The sequence below is a fragment of the Pyricularia grisea genome (assembly GCF_004355905.1).
Source record: "Pyricularia grisea strain NI907 chromosome Unknown Pyricularia_grisea_NI907_Scaffold_7, whole genome shotgun sequence".
NCBI lineage: Eukaryota > Fungi > Ascomycota > Sordariomycetes > Magnaporthales > Pyriculariaceae > Pyricularia > Pyricularia grisea.
The window spans coordinates 1,981,974-1,994,663 of record NW_022156720.1 but is presented as its reverse complement, the minus strand read 5'-3'; the positions used below and the strand labels follow the sequence as shown (position 1 = coordinate 1,994,663).

The following is a 12,690-nucleotide window of genomic DNA, read 5'->3' as shown; positions in this document are numbered from 1 at the left end:
ATCCCTTGACTGTGCTGTACCGGACTGAGTACTTCTTTAGAGCCATGGCAAAAGCCGGGAATCGAGGCGTGGCGTTCCATGTCAGAGCTCATAACAAATTCGACTTACTTCCGATGAATGTGGATTGAGGCTGACATTTCTTGTTGATGGCTCATCTCAAATTCAAATCTACGTGTACTCTTTTGAGAATCTTCAAGGGATGAAATCAACCAAAACATTCCTTTTGCCAAATCTGGTGGGAGACCCGATTCACGCTTTCGGGTGGCTTTCCTCAATCTTCTTTGTAGTCTTTGTAGAGTTGCACCAGCATCGAATATCTGCGAAATGTGACAGCCCTTGATATCTGACACTAGCTCATAGGGGCCCAAGAATAGGTGAACCATCCTACCAGCATACCAATCAGTATGTCACTGCCACCATATGATCCTAAGTTGAACCAAGCGGCATCAGTCTCAACAATACACATACAGAAGAAGTTAGGAATTGGTCTGTTCATACTGATGTTGGATGATATTTTATTCAACCGAATGTAGACCGGGGAGAAGAGTGGATGCATAAAGACGACAATCGCCCCATAAAGATTTGCCGTCCGTAAAACCATCTGGAATAAGGATCTGAATGTAAGTGAATAGAGGCTGGCAGATGCAAGATCCACGATCCAACAGTCTACACACCGTCACTCGTCCCGCAAACATTTTCCATTCTAGCCACCAAACCCAAGGCCTTGGCCTGCTGCCGCCGCAACAATCATACCTCCTATCAGTAAAATAACGTCAACGCTGAGCTGGTTACCTGCAAAGACAGCGCCAATAATGTACACGATCACGACGAGTCCCAGCTGGATTGCCGATAGCAGGCAGGAGCCATAACTCCCCTCGCAGAATCTTTTGACAAGTAACGTGAGGAAGACAATGAAAGCCACGATAGAGACGCCGAGGTATGCACACCACAACCACTAGTTGCGGCGGGACAAGTCGACCGCAATCTGTTCCCCGTCTCTCTCCGATTCCAACATTGCCAACCGGATCTTTTCCGCTCGGCTTGCACGCAGTTCTTGGAGCCGGTCGTCGTTAACGGGGAAGGAGTTTCATCTTGTCCGACCGCTCCTCAGAAAATATTCGTCGATCGGCGGTCCGTCGGGGTACTCGGGCTCATACGCTTGCGGTGGGTGATTGCGTCTCAAGAAGATGCCCTGGTACTCTTGCTGCGGTTTACTATCAATGCCATACAGTCTTTTTCGGATTCCGTATCGGTCCCTCGCGGGTGAGAACAGCCTGCGTGGCCGGGGTCTCCGTTCGGGCGGTTGGCCCCAGCCTAGTATGCCAATGTCCATGGCGTCAACGATTGGGATTTGTCGTTTTATTTGATTCCACCGCCTCTGGTTGCATCTGTCCTCTGAGAGTCTTGCACGCATCTCAGTGATAGTAAGCTAAACCAGATCGTAATAAAAAGTTAGCATGTGTCACACTCGAGAGCAGCAAACCCGCGTATTAACACGAGAAGCTCTAGTCACAGCAATAGGTTAAACTCACCAGCCCATCTTGCTGCCGCCGCGCATCAGTGGTGAAGTTGATCCGTTCCACCTCCATTCTACATCTAGATCAAAGGCTTATGGATGATTCCAGAGTGCCGGTAACCAAGAGCTTGTGATGGAGATCCTAGCCACGGTTGGCATTCAAAAGTTGACAGTATCAGGTAGGCGATGGTCGATTCACATGCCAAAGCCGTTACTGAAAGTAGGTAAGAGAGAATGGCCCCATAAAAGTTTGCTGTCAGATGAGATGTCACTGAGTTTCCCTTCACATTGCTGAACAGTCCCGCGGCAGCACGTTGCTGTCCAGACTGTTCGCAGTGAACAAAAGAACAAACGCCACCAGGCTCGCAACCCTGAAAATTACCTGCAAGGGTGGTTAATTGCAGCAACTCGGTGGAGAGTTCGTTCAAAAAGGTAAGTGAGCGAAAGAAGTTTGGAAGAAAGTGGTTATGGGTTCTTTGTTTGTTCAGACCCGCGACCTAGGCAGCCATGTTGGGCAGCAAACGCACGTTTGGGGGCGGTGTGATAAAGTAGGCCGGGCATTGTCAAAAACCAGCACCCGTCCGACAGATGCTGTCATAATCTCAACACGGTAGCTTTTTTTTTCCCCTCCCCTTCTTGAGGAGTCATTTGCTATTATGCACAAATCGGCCTGTTGAAAGTCAGATCACAGCTCTCGGCTGATATCCATTTTGTTCTCCAGGGCATAAGGCGACATGCCGTCAACTCTCAACATGTACCCTACACCATCAAAATGACCTTCCATACATTCATCGCAAGTATTGTAGACATCGCATAATCCACCGAGCCTATATTCGACTCAGGAAACAGCAATCTTGTTGACCTCATTAAAGACGTTAAAGAAGAAGAAAAAATAACAACAGAGAAACGTACATCAAAGACTTATATATGTCGAACACAAAGCATGTCAAGTATACACAACATTCTACAATCATCCGTGATTCGGCTGATGTAACAGCCCAAAGAAGCTGAACAAACAAGCCGTATGCAAGGCTAGACTGGGTCTAACTCGTATTTGCACACGGCAGCCTAGTAGCGTAATTACTCGTCGTCCAAAATCCTGCTTGCCAGCGGACCAACTATTGGAACCTCGTACCTGGATTTGCTTACTGTCAGTGTCGGGAACACAACCAAAACCCGGGAGGATACCAAGAGAAAAACTGTACCTGTCGAGGGTGTCTGCATCGCGATATGCCTTCAAAGTCAGGAATCCTATCAGAACAAGATCTCCAATGAAGAAGAGCCAGCTGAGGAACCTTGACCAAGAGAAGATCAAGTGAATGACGAAGATGGCGGTGAAAAGCAAGCTTGACTGCCATGCATGGAACCTATATTCCAATAACACAATCTCAAAGTCAGCGGCCAAGTCTCATCAAGACCACAACCTCCATGGCTTCCCCTCCGATCACGCCCGGGAGACAACAACGCCCCCTCTATCCCGTCTGGTCTGTCCTTACCTGACATAATCGCTCTTCCGCTCCATTATAAGCAGCACTATCGCCCCCAACGGCGGGAAGAACAGGTACGCGAGGCAGGCCTCGTAGTCGAGCCTGATGCCGAGGCTCGTGTCGAACTCGCTGAGCGTGCCGTCCCTGTCGCCCCAGGGACCGCCGCCCCGCCCGGCAAAGTAGCCATCCCCTCCGGCGCCGGAGCCCAGACCCTGCTGTTGGTAGTAGCTCGGGCTCGGGATGCCGCCCGACCACTGCCGCTGCGGTTGCGGGTGTTGCAGAGGCGGTGGTGAGGTCGTGCTTGCGGCGGCGGCGGCGGTGTTGTTGTAGTAGTTACCGCCGCGCGCTGGCGACCATGGCCTGCGCTCCAGAGATGTGCGAGGCGAATCTATCGGCGATCGGGCATGCTCCGGAGGAGAGGACTGGTAGGGTGCGAAGTCCATCGCGGTTGTGAGTTTGTGGATTTATTAAAAGCTGTATCGCTCGTATCGAAGGTCGGTTCTATGTGAGGGGTCTTGTCAAGTGAAGACGTGCGTAAATTGAATAGTCCTTTGGTGTTGTTGCTTATTAATTGTTGGGTATGTCGTCCACGAGTATGGTTCGGAAGTGAAGATGACAGTTGCGCGCGCGATTCTTTTAGAGTATGAATGAATCGGAAGCTGTTGAAGCTCTCGAAATAGACGAAACGGTCGCGACTGGACGAACTCAAAGTTTCCCGACTAACTCGTGGGTTGTTATGGATCCGGATTTTCGATCTAGTGAGATGTGCAAGCCAGACGGCTGTGAAAGGCTAGCCCTGGACTAGTTTCAGCAATCAACTTGGTGCAGTTGATGGATTGATGGATTGCAAGGCTTGATGGAAGAAGGCTGGTACAGCAAGTCGGAGTTCATAGCACTGGGGCGTCGTCATTCACAATAAGCGAGCAGGGTTCGCATTGGATTATTAGCCGCGGGTTGGCCTTGCAGCGACTACCAATATTGGCCCACCCAGAGATGGATGGGCTGTAGAGTCCCCGCTCAATATCCACCCACGGAAGCTTGCGCAGGGGTTCGTCAGCTCAGGCCTTCATGCTTACAGACGGACGCTCTGCTTTCTACACTTTGTGCATATACATAAAACAAAACAAATCAAAATAAAATAATACCGTGATCCATCAGGCAACATCGGCCCGTCGAGATACCACATGATTCCATCTCTATCTGAACAGTAAAAGCCCAGGTGGACTGCTGGAAAATTAAGCTTGTCATAAAAATATACAATTCTAACCTTGCGCTGTAACAAAGAAACGTTCTGATGATATGGCTTCACTGCAATTTGACAGAAAGAACCATTTAGTAGTAAAACCGTGTGTCTATCTTTTTACAGGTATCGTATCTTACTGATATCTACCACCAACATACTATACAAAACATCATACAAATCAGCTCTGCGCCTCGTCTTCCTTCTTCTCCACAGCCTCTTCCGGTCCCTTGGCTTCATCCTCAAGCTGGGTCCTCCTCGACTCCATGGTGAGCCACAGGCTCTTGGAAGCACCCTCAAGCGCAATCGTGAGGCCGAGACCGGCGCTCTGCAACATGTGCACCACCTGGGCACGCAGAGCATCGCGGCCACCCTGGATGCCACCTAGCCACTTGACGCCGTCGAGGTCGAAGACACGATCCTCGACGCGGCCGCCCACCAGCAAAAGCTTCTGCATACCACTGCGGGCGATGGGCTCGTGGTAGCTAGGCGACGCCCTCCTCGTCGGCGCAGGGAAGGCCGGCGCGCTGGGGGCCAACGTACGCAGGACGGCAGCGACGTGGTCCGGAGACACGGCGGGGAAGGTCACAAGGGCGATAGGTCCGACCAGGAGCGGAGCAATCTGCTTGTACATGGAGGAATCCGGGACAGCGTCGAGGTCGATCTTTGACGTGGCCTCGTATGCCGCTTTGGACAGATCGTGGTTGTACTTCTTCATGCCGGGCGTCTTGGCAGCCGCCGCCTCCGGGTCAAAGAACTCAACGACCTTGAATGCCTGGTCGAAAATACGTGTCCTGATGACCTGTAGCTGGATGTTCTTGACGATATCGACGGGCGGTGGTACACCCTCAGGAGTCGCAGGGATCGGCACTTTGGCCAAGGCGGCCCGTAGTTCTCGGCGGACCGCAGCCCATTCTTGCGAGGTGAGGTTGTTGTGCTGGAAAATGAGCGTCAAAGGAGTTGACCTCAGTAGTGAAGTGTATGCTCGGAGCAGCTGGGACTTCCTCGTCTCTGGTCGTCGGGCGCTGGGAGGCTGGGTTGGGGGAACATAGTCGGCCGGGAGCTGAAGGCCTCCTAGTTTAGACAATGGCGCAGCCGTTGCATAAGTCCTCCTCGCCAGTACTGATGCATCAACGAGGGCGGGGGTGACGGTCTGTAATATCGGTCGATGCCTGGGCGATATCCTTTGGCGCGACTGTTGTCTGATGGCAGACCCGATACTTGGGCACTGGACTCGAGGAGGCATGCTTTAGGAGGGAACAAAATACGGGTTAGATGCTTGTTAACCAAGTATTCAATTTCAATTGATGGCAAGTAAAATTTACTCACTTGGGCAAGTGTGGGTGCGTGTGCTCTGTAGACCGCGCCCTCCACCTCGAATCTGGTCTTGGTCTGGAATAAAATCACGATAAAAGCCACCCTCTACTCTGCATCCTAAATTTTTGGTTGCAAACCGCGTCGGCCGAGAATGGAGCTTCAGCTCCCCTTTCTAGCGTGCACGAGCCAATCCTGCTTAGCTCCTTTGGTTGGCCAAAACCACGCCTTCCATGTCAATTGTCGACCCCGCTGAGAAACAAATTGGGGGTCCACTTGAAATCTGCATATGCTTTTAGAACTAATAAAAGGGTGATATCAGGACCTACCGGGATTTACGGGGGAGAGAATGCGGGACGGGGAGATGGGCGATGAAGAAATCCAGCAGGTTATAGCCTGCTGCTTGCCTCTGTCTTTTATGTAAACGCTCTGTTACTTTTGAATTCAAGTCAAGGGGTTTCATAGCTGTTTTTTATTCGAATTTGTACATTCAATTGATAGTTATTTCGATCAGCATCCAGCGAATCTTTTGTGTTTCTTTTACCCCTCCCTACCTATTTTGGCCTTTATGACTGTTCTGTTGGGGAAGCTTAAAAAAAAAGATCACATTCCTTACCAAGTCATCTCGTCTCTACTATCCGGCCCGGTCACAAAAAAAAACCCCTCCACGAACAATGGTTGCCCCAAACACCAACGGCAATGGCGCTGATCTACCCAAGATCGACATCAAGCCGCTGCTCTCGCGGCTCTGGCCGGTGCCCAAGGAGGACATCAACCAGGTGAGCGCGGACGATATCGCAGAGGCGATATCGTACTTCTTCACCGACCGCGTTTCAGAGGTGCAGGCCGCATCGCTGCTCATGTGCCTGCACTTTACGGGATTCGACCGCCGCGCCGACGTCATGGCCGCCACGGCCGCCCGCATGCGCTCCGCCGCCGAGAAGATCGACCTGACCGAGATCAACCGCATCATCCTCGACCGGAACCTGGGTGAGGGCAACTACCAGGGCGGGCTGGTCGACATTGTCGGAACCGGAGGCGACGCCCACAACACCTTCAACATCAGCACCACGTCCAGCATCATCGCCAGCTCCCTGCTCATGCTGGCCAAGCACGGCAACCGCTCTAGCACCTCAAAGTCGGGCTCCGCCGACCTGCTCGCAAACATGAAGCCCATGCCGCCAAACATGGACAACGTCGCCCCGACAACCCTCTCAAAGGTCTACTCCGAGACCAACTACGCCTTCCTCTTCGCCCCAGTATTCCACACCGGCATGCGCTACGTCGCCCCGATACGCAAGCAGCTTCCGTGGAGGACGCTCTTCAACCTCATCGGCCCCTTGTCCAACCCGATCGATTCTGGCGTCGGCAGCCCCGTCCTCGAGGCCCGGGTCCTGGGCGTCGCGCGCTCCGAGCTGGGTTCCGTCTTCCTCGAGGCGCTCAGGATGGCCGGCGTCGACAAGGCCATGGTGATCTGCGGCGTCGAGGAGCTCGACGAGGTCAGCTGCGCGGGCCCGACCAACGTGTGGCGGCTGAGGCGGCGGCGCGACGGAGAGGGCAACGGCGAGGCCGTCATCTCGGAGCACTTTTACGTGCAACCCTCAGACTTTGGCCTGAGCACCCACCCGCTCGCCAACGTGTCGGGCAACAAGGAGCCCGCCGAGAACGCCGAGATCCTGACCAAGATCCTGCGCGGGGAGATGGCCGACGACGACCCCATCCTCGAGTTCGTGCTGTTGAACACGGCCACGCTCTTCGTCGCCAGTGGCATCTGCGAGGCCGACCAGAGCAACATGGGCCACGGTGACGATGGGGTAGTCATCAAGGAGCGTGGGCCCGGAGGGGAGCGTTGGAAGGAGGGCGTGAGGAGGGCGCGCTGGGCACTCAAGAGTGGAGAGGCTTGGAGGCAGTGGCAGGCGTTTGTCAAGGTGACCAACGGTATAAGCCCTTGAAACTGGATTCGTTACGTAGAATTGCACTGGCCCTTCTAAATGCGATATACCCATTGAACCTCTTTTAAGGGGATAAAAACAGCACTGTAATGAGTGGAATACAAATTCCGATGATCAGGATATCTACCGTGTATCTAAGTGGTGTTCAAAAGTAGAAAAAAGACCATTGGTTTTCCCGCCCCCCAAACATGTGCTTTTATTATCCCCGGGATGCCGCTAACCAGCTCATGTTGGACAGCTCGAATTCCATAACTCATGGGACGGTTAAAGTACGCCTAGACTTAAGCGCCATTGCCACTATAGAACGCCACATACGAAGTCAAGGTAGTGTGTCAGCCGAGACGAACAACACAGAGCCTTGACCGTCATCCTTTGCTCTGTTACAAGTCCTCTTCTAGTATCTAACTATCAGAATTTTGACAAAACTGCCTTGACTATGCCTTTGACAATTGGACGACCCTCAATGCCAGCCTCACGGATTGTCCCGCGCCGAGCCTCCTGCTGTCCATCAATCCAAAGAGCCAGCATATCGTTGCTCTCCTTGGGCGGCACTGTGTTGTCCAGAGTACCAATCGTGATGTGCGGAACCCTGTTTATACACTTCCACCTGTCATCTTTGTCGATTATGCGCACCACAATCGCCATGAGCCTGTCGTCAAAGACCACACGCTCAAGTTGCACTTCGCATTCGCCCAGGCTGGGAGTTTCCGTAGCTCTGAATACGATGCCCTTTGATTTGGCGTCATCATGAGCAGCCTTGAAGGTCTGAGTGTACTTTGTCCAAAGCTCTTGATTCTCTGGGCTAGTCTTTGCTCCTGATTTATGCATCAGCGTCACATGGAAAGCCGGCTGGATCCGACGCTGCTGCTTCAGATATCTATACATGCGGCCCACCTCGGGGGAGGCATCCTTAAAGACATCCTCGAGAGCGCACAAAACGGCCTGGGACGGGATATCGATCGACATGTACTCAACAGCCCCCTTGTTGTTGTTGTTAGCAGCTGCGGGCAGGACTGCCAGCTGCTCTAACTTGGGATCGTAGGTGAGTGCAGTCTCGATCGCCTTGTCCATCTCCTCTGCTGTGGGGACGCGAGGGAGCAAGTTTGGGTAAAGCTGGTGTAACTTGGAAATCACCACCTCTAGATTCTTCCGGCTGCCGGCAAGAGGGTCTAGACCGATGGCGGCGGCAAAGTCTGCATCAGGTTTGCTGAATGCGCTATATGGCTCCAGTCCATCAAGGAAGCCGTTCATGATGTCCATGACCTTTGCTTTACCGAGCTCTTGCACCTTGATGTTCTGATGGTTGTCGCCGCGCTGAAAGACACGCTCGTATGTCAACTTGCGGACTTCCATGCTGTTGTCGTGGTCGAAGTGAAGCGCCACTAGCTTCGCTGCGGGCAGCATATGTTTGACGTCACCCAAGATTTGTGTCCTCTCACGGCGCCATGCATTGTTGCGATCGGCAATAACAACCCTCTTTGTCTTTAGTTGTTCCAGCACATTCCTGGTAAATATAGCCGGCCTTCCCTTTTTCTGCGTTATGCTGTCGTTTTGGAAATGGCCGAAAGCTTCGGGGAAGAGAGTCCTCAAAGCGACGGCAATGGTCGTCTTTCCACACCCAATGGTTGCAATCGGGACGAGGATCACGTTGCCAACGACTGAGTTGTCAGGCTCCGGCTCGTTGGGTGCGACATCCCGATCGAGATTTGCAGCATCGGAACCCTTCATGTTCTTGTATTTCAGAAAATCGTCACGAAGAGCGATGATACCGTGGTTTTGGTTATAGGCCTTTGCGAGGCTGGAGTCGGCTGCCAATCGTGTTTTTGCATAGTGTAGGTACTCCTCAGTGATTTTCTTGTGTTTCTTGATCTTGGGGGTGTTGCCGGCAATGAGAGCCTTGGTACACTCCCGCCACTGCCTGTACATAAGATAAGGCTCTTCAAACTTGTACTTGAAAAACCAATCTGAGAATGTTCCAGGGTCGGTATTGGGCCGGTCCTTCAGCTTGCAGCGGATAACAAAGCCCTCGACGTCTCGACCGCCGTAGGCACCAGTTTCCGCTACGTCTTCTAGGAAAGTTTTGACCTCGTGAATGTTGTCCATTATGAGCAGCCCGGTCTGTTTGAAGCCCCAGTCATCGGCAAATGAGTTGACCGCGGGGCCCGGATATGTCATCAAGTATGGCTGGTTCACGTTGATGCCGTGAAGATATAAGCCGGCCTTGTCGGGGCCATATGCCAAGATGTGCTCCTCGAAGCTGTCATCGCAAAGCTCGGCGATAGCGGTGGCGTTGCGCTCCCTGAGCTCCCGCGCAAGGTCAGCTCTAGTCTTGCCAATCTGGGCCAACTGTTTATCGAGAGCCTTTTCACCTGCGTTGGCGTGGCTAATTTCAATGTCACCACGCGCGCCAGTGGAATGCTTTGAGCACACCAGCAGGGTGCCATCGTGAAGCCCTGAGATGAAAATGATACAGCCGTTTTCCTTCAGACTGAGCTCGTAAGGACCCTTGCTGTTCTTGATGATATTATCCCAGTTTGTTTCCGGTACCTCGCCGACGTTGAAGAACTTGTCGTAACCTCTAACGGCAATTTCTGGGACATTATTTGGGAGCTGCGTGGTGAAGAGGCCACGGGCATATGTAGGCAGTCCAGGCTTCTTGTAGTCCCAGTCCTGTAGCTTCCATGAATCCACAGTGGCCTTGGAAGGAGAGCCAGCAACAGAGAACTTGGTCTTTTTGATCCGAAAACGACCCTTGCTGCCGCTCTTTGTGTGTTCATCGAGCACGCGGACCATCTCTGCGATGACAGCGGGGTCCTGAGGTTCATATGGCATCACCATATTTGGCATTCCATCTGATGCGGCTGCCTTGTTCCCGAGGGACCCAGGCCCCTGGGGATCAGTTGCCATGCTTGATTTTAACGAGAAGTGACGCGCAGTACTAGGGGTGTTGGTCCGTTTAGGTGGTAGTGATAATAGCTCTTTACGGTTGCCAAAACTAGTCGTAGTGGAGGGGCAACAACTGCTGCGGCTGCGGGTTTGGGTGGGGCCGTGGATGATGTCTGCAGCGGCAGTAGACGGAAGAATTTGATCGAGTCGCTGCCTCTTATTTTGAGTGACAGCTGTCGTCAGTGACGAGTTGATTGGACGTGATTGAAGACAAGAAAAAAACAAGTCGACTGCGCAGAGACGACGACTTGCGGGTTTTGGGCTGTATTTAACAGCAAAACGCCTCTGTGACATTGACTTGGCCGTTGCAGTTTAGCGACAAGAGGCTGCTAAATGAATTATTCCTACAAGGTAAAAGTACAACGTTTGGACATATTTTCAGTATCTGCACCCGGGATGTAAGGCACTTGCCATTACGGTAGTGACTCAAAATCCAGGGGCGGCCGCCTTGATGGGTTGTGTGTTACACCGGCAAACCATCGGGTTTGAATGCTTTATTTGCCGTTGGTAGTCATCATGATCAATTCTGAGGCACGCCACACATTCGGGCGACCCGCTCAGTCTTGAACGTCAGGGTGTTGCTGCTGCACGGTGCAAGAGGATTGATTACAAGTTGCATTCGCACTCCGAATCCAATGGATCTGATGCATGTATTTTTATTATTATTCTTTTTTTTTTTTTTTTTTTTTCTTCTTCCCTCCCAGGGTACTCAGGAATTACGAAGTAGGAAGGAATCAAAACACCCTTGCACTTGCATTGTCTCTCCTTGCATCCGCGCTCAACGCGGAATTTCATTAAGAGGACAACGAACGCGAAAGCCTCACCATGCATGTCTTTTCTGTCGACCTGCCAAAAATAGTCTCATCGCCTAGCGTGATCTTGACGTTATCACTGCTTGCCAGGTGTATCCAATATAACTTACTCAACTTCTCAATGCTATCGGTAAAATACATCGTTGAGATAGCATTATAGTTGGGCATGGGCCTAAGCTATGTAAGGGGTCGTCGCAACAAACCTTACTGTCCTAACCATCAATCACCTACGACCACATGGAGCATTGGTGAGGAAAGTTTGCAGCCTCGATTACTGCATCACACTGCCACACTATCCCAGCTTCGCAGGTTGGCGCGCAGGAGCTGAATCATCCAACAGAACCAAGCCAAAGTCAAAACCCCCCCTCTTGACGATATAACGTTTTTCGACTGACTTATTTTTTTGTACTATCATTGCGAACATACACAATAACAAGGCTATTTTTGTGGCAAGGATCTTCACATAAAGTGGATCTTTTGGGATCCTGTTCTTGGGAATGCCTTGAAATCTAAGTCACCGCTTCGATATTATGCATTCGAAAGTCGGCCGACATGACTACTGATTAGCTCTGGTTCTGGATAATCCAACCGAATTCAAGAGGGATATAAATAGGAAGACGACCAAAAAGGAAAAAAAAGAAAAGTATTTCCTACAGTAGGTGAGCGACATATCCATTTGCTCGATAACCATCTATTTGCTAAATCACAAAAAGATATGTATGCTATTATCTCTTGAAGCGAGCGAGGAGTCATAGTTTACATGTAAAATACGGAGCAACAAGAGATCTGTACACCTGAAGAGTATAGAGCTCACTCCGATGCGTAAAAGTCCCTGCAGGCAAACTTCAATGCTATGCCCCAATTTTTGATGAGGTGCTCTACTGCAGCCCGATGCGGCACATCAGACCGCTTTTCAACTGCGAATCAAGATAGCCGAGGGGGTGGCTTCCCAAAGCTCAGTTGTTTACCCGGATTCTTAGTTCTAGATTGGTTTCCATTTTTATTTTATTTTTATTTTCATTTTCCAAAGTGTTTTATTGGTAGGTGAATCGCCATGCACGCCACGAGACTATCCATATGTGGCTTGGATGCAAGACCCGAGTGCGTGCAGATGAAGAATAACAAAAGGTAACGAACGGAGCACGGAAGTAAGGAAATCTGGGCAACTTAAAAAAAAAAAAAAAAAAAAAAGAATTTAAATAAAATAAAAAAGTGCTAGGGCGGCTTGCAAAGTAGCTAGCTGCAGGTGATTCGACCCACACACAGACCAGACTTTATGCCAGTTCGACTTTCACAGTCACCAAGGCAATCAATTGGTGCCCGATAGCCAAGAGACAACTCAGATGACTCTGTGTAGTTGTTGGTAGCCTCCGAGCGACTTTTTGCCTAGAAAAATCATACTTGATCAAGACTGGTTGTAAAC

At 51.2% G+C, this 12,690-nt stretch overlaps 7 protein-coding genes across 7 annotated transcripts; 1 reads left to right on the top strand and 6 right to left on the bottom strand.

Annotated features, from left to right (window-relative positions):
- Window positions 1-1,087: 1,087 nt before the first annotated feature.
- On the bottom strand, window positions 1,088-1,589 carry PgNI_09593 (uncharacterized protein; the record flags this gene model as incomplete). Its single annotated transcript, XM_031129575.1, has 2 exons — window positions 1,088-1,429; window positions 1,533-1,589. 2 exons carry the CDS (start codon window positions 1,587-1,589, stop codon window positions 1,088-1,090), a joined length of 399 nt encoding a protein of 132 aa, XP_030977609.1.
- Window positions 1,590-2,225: 636 nt separating this feature from the next.
- Window positions 2,226-3,446, bottom strand: PgNI_09592 (uncharacterized protein; the record flags this gene model as incomplete). Its single annotated transcript, XM_031129574.1, has 3 exons — window positions 2,226-2,651; window positions 2,722-2,883; window positions 3,013-3,446. 3 exons carry the CDS (start codon window positions 3,444-3,446, stop codon window positions 2,597-2,599), a joined length of 651 nt encoding a protein of 216 aa, XP_030977607.1. The 3' UTR covers window positions 2,226-2,596.
- An 825-nt stretch (window positions 3,447-4,271) lies between these two features.
- Window positions 4,272-5,668, bottom strand: PgNI_09591 (uncharacterized protein). Its single transcript, XM_031129573.1, has 2 exons — window positions 5,573-5,668; window positions 4,272-5,489 (listed from the first exon to the last, which is right to left on the bottom strand). Exon 2 carries the CDS (start codon window positions 5,487-5,489, stop codon window positions 4,425-4,427), a length of 1,065 nt encoding a protein of 354 aa, XP_030977611.1. The 5' UTR covers window positions 5,573-5,668; the 3' UTR covers window positions 4,272-4,424.
- Window positions 5,669-6,107: 439 nt separating this feature from the next.
- On the bottom strand, window positions 6,108-6,746 carry PgNI_09590 (uncharacterized protein; the record flags this gene model as incomplete). Its single annotated transcript, XM_031129572.1, is given in 3 exon segments — window positions 6,108-6,134; window positions 6,231-6,543; window positions 6,562-6,746. 3 exon segments carry the CDS (start codon window positions 6,744-6,746, stop codon window positions 6,108-6,110), a joined length of 525 nt encoding a protein of 174 aa, XP_030977610.1.
- Window positions 6,232-7,509, top strand: PgNI_09589 (uncharacterized protein; the record flags this gene model as incomplete). Its single annotated transcript, XM_031129571.1, has 1 exon — window positions 6,232-7,509. One exon carries the CDS (start codon window positions 6,232-6,234, stop codon window positions 7,507-7,509), a length of 1,278 nt encoding a protein of 425 aa, XP_030978121.1.
- On the bottom strand, window positions 6,772-7,563 carry PgNI_09588 (uncharacterized protein; the record flags this gene model as incomplete). The annotated part of the gene is made up of 2 exons (XM_031129570.1): window positions 6,772-7,142; window positions 7,179-7,563. The coding sequence occupies 2 exons, from the start codon at window positions 7,561-7,563 to the stop codon at window positions 6,772-6,774; spliced, it is 756 nt and encodes a 251-aa protein (XP_030978122.1).
- A 354-nt stretch (window positions 7,564-7,917) lies between these two features.
- On the bottom strand, window positions 7,918-10,416 carry PgNI_09587 (uncharacterized protein; the record flags this gene model as incomplete). The annotated part of the gene is made up of 1 exon (XM_031129569.1): window positions 7,918-10,416. One exon carries the CDS (start codon window positions 10,414-10,416, stop codon window positions 7,918-7,920), a length of 2,499 nt encoding a protein of 832 aa, XP_030977700.1.
- Window positions 10,417-12,690: the final 2,274 nt, after the last annotated feature.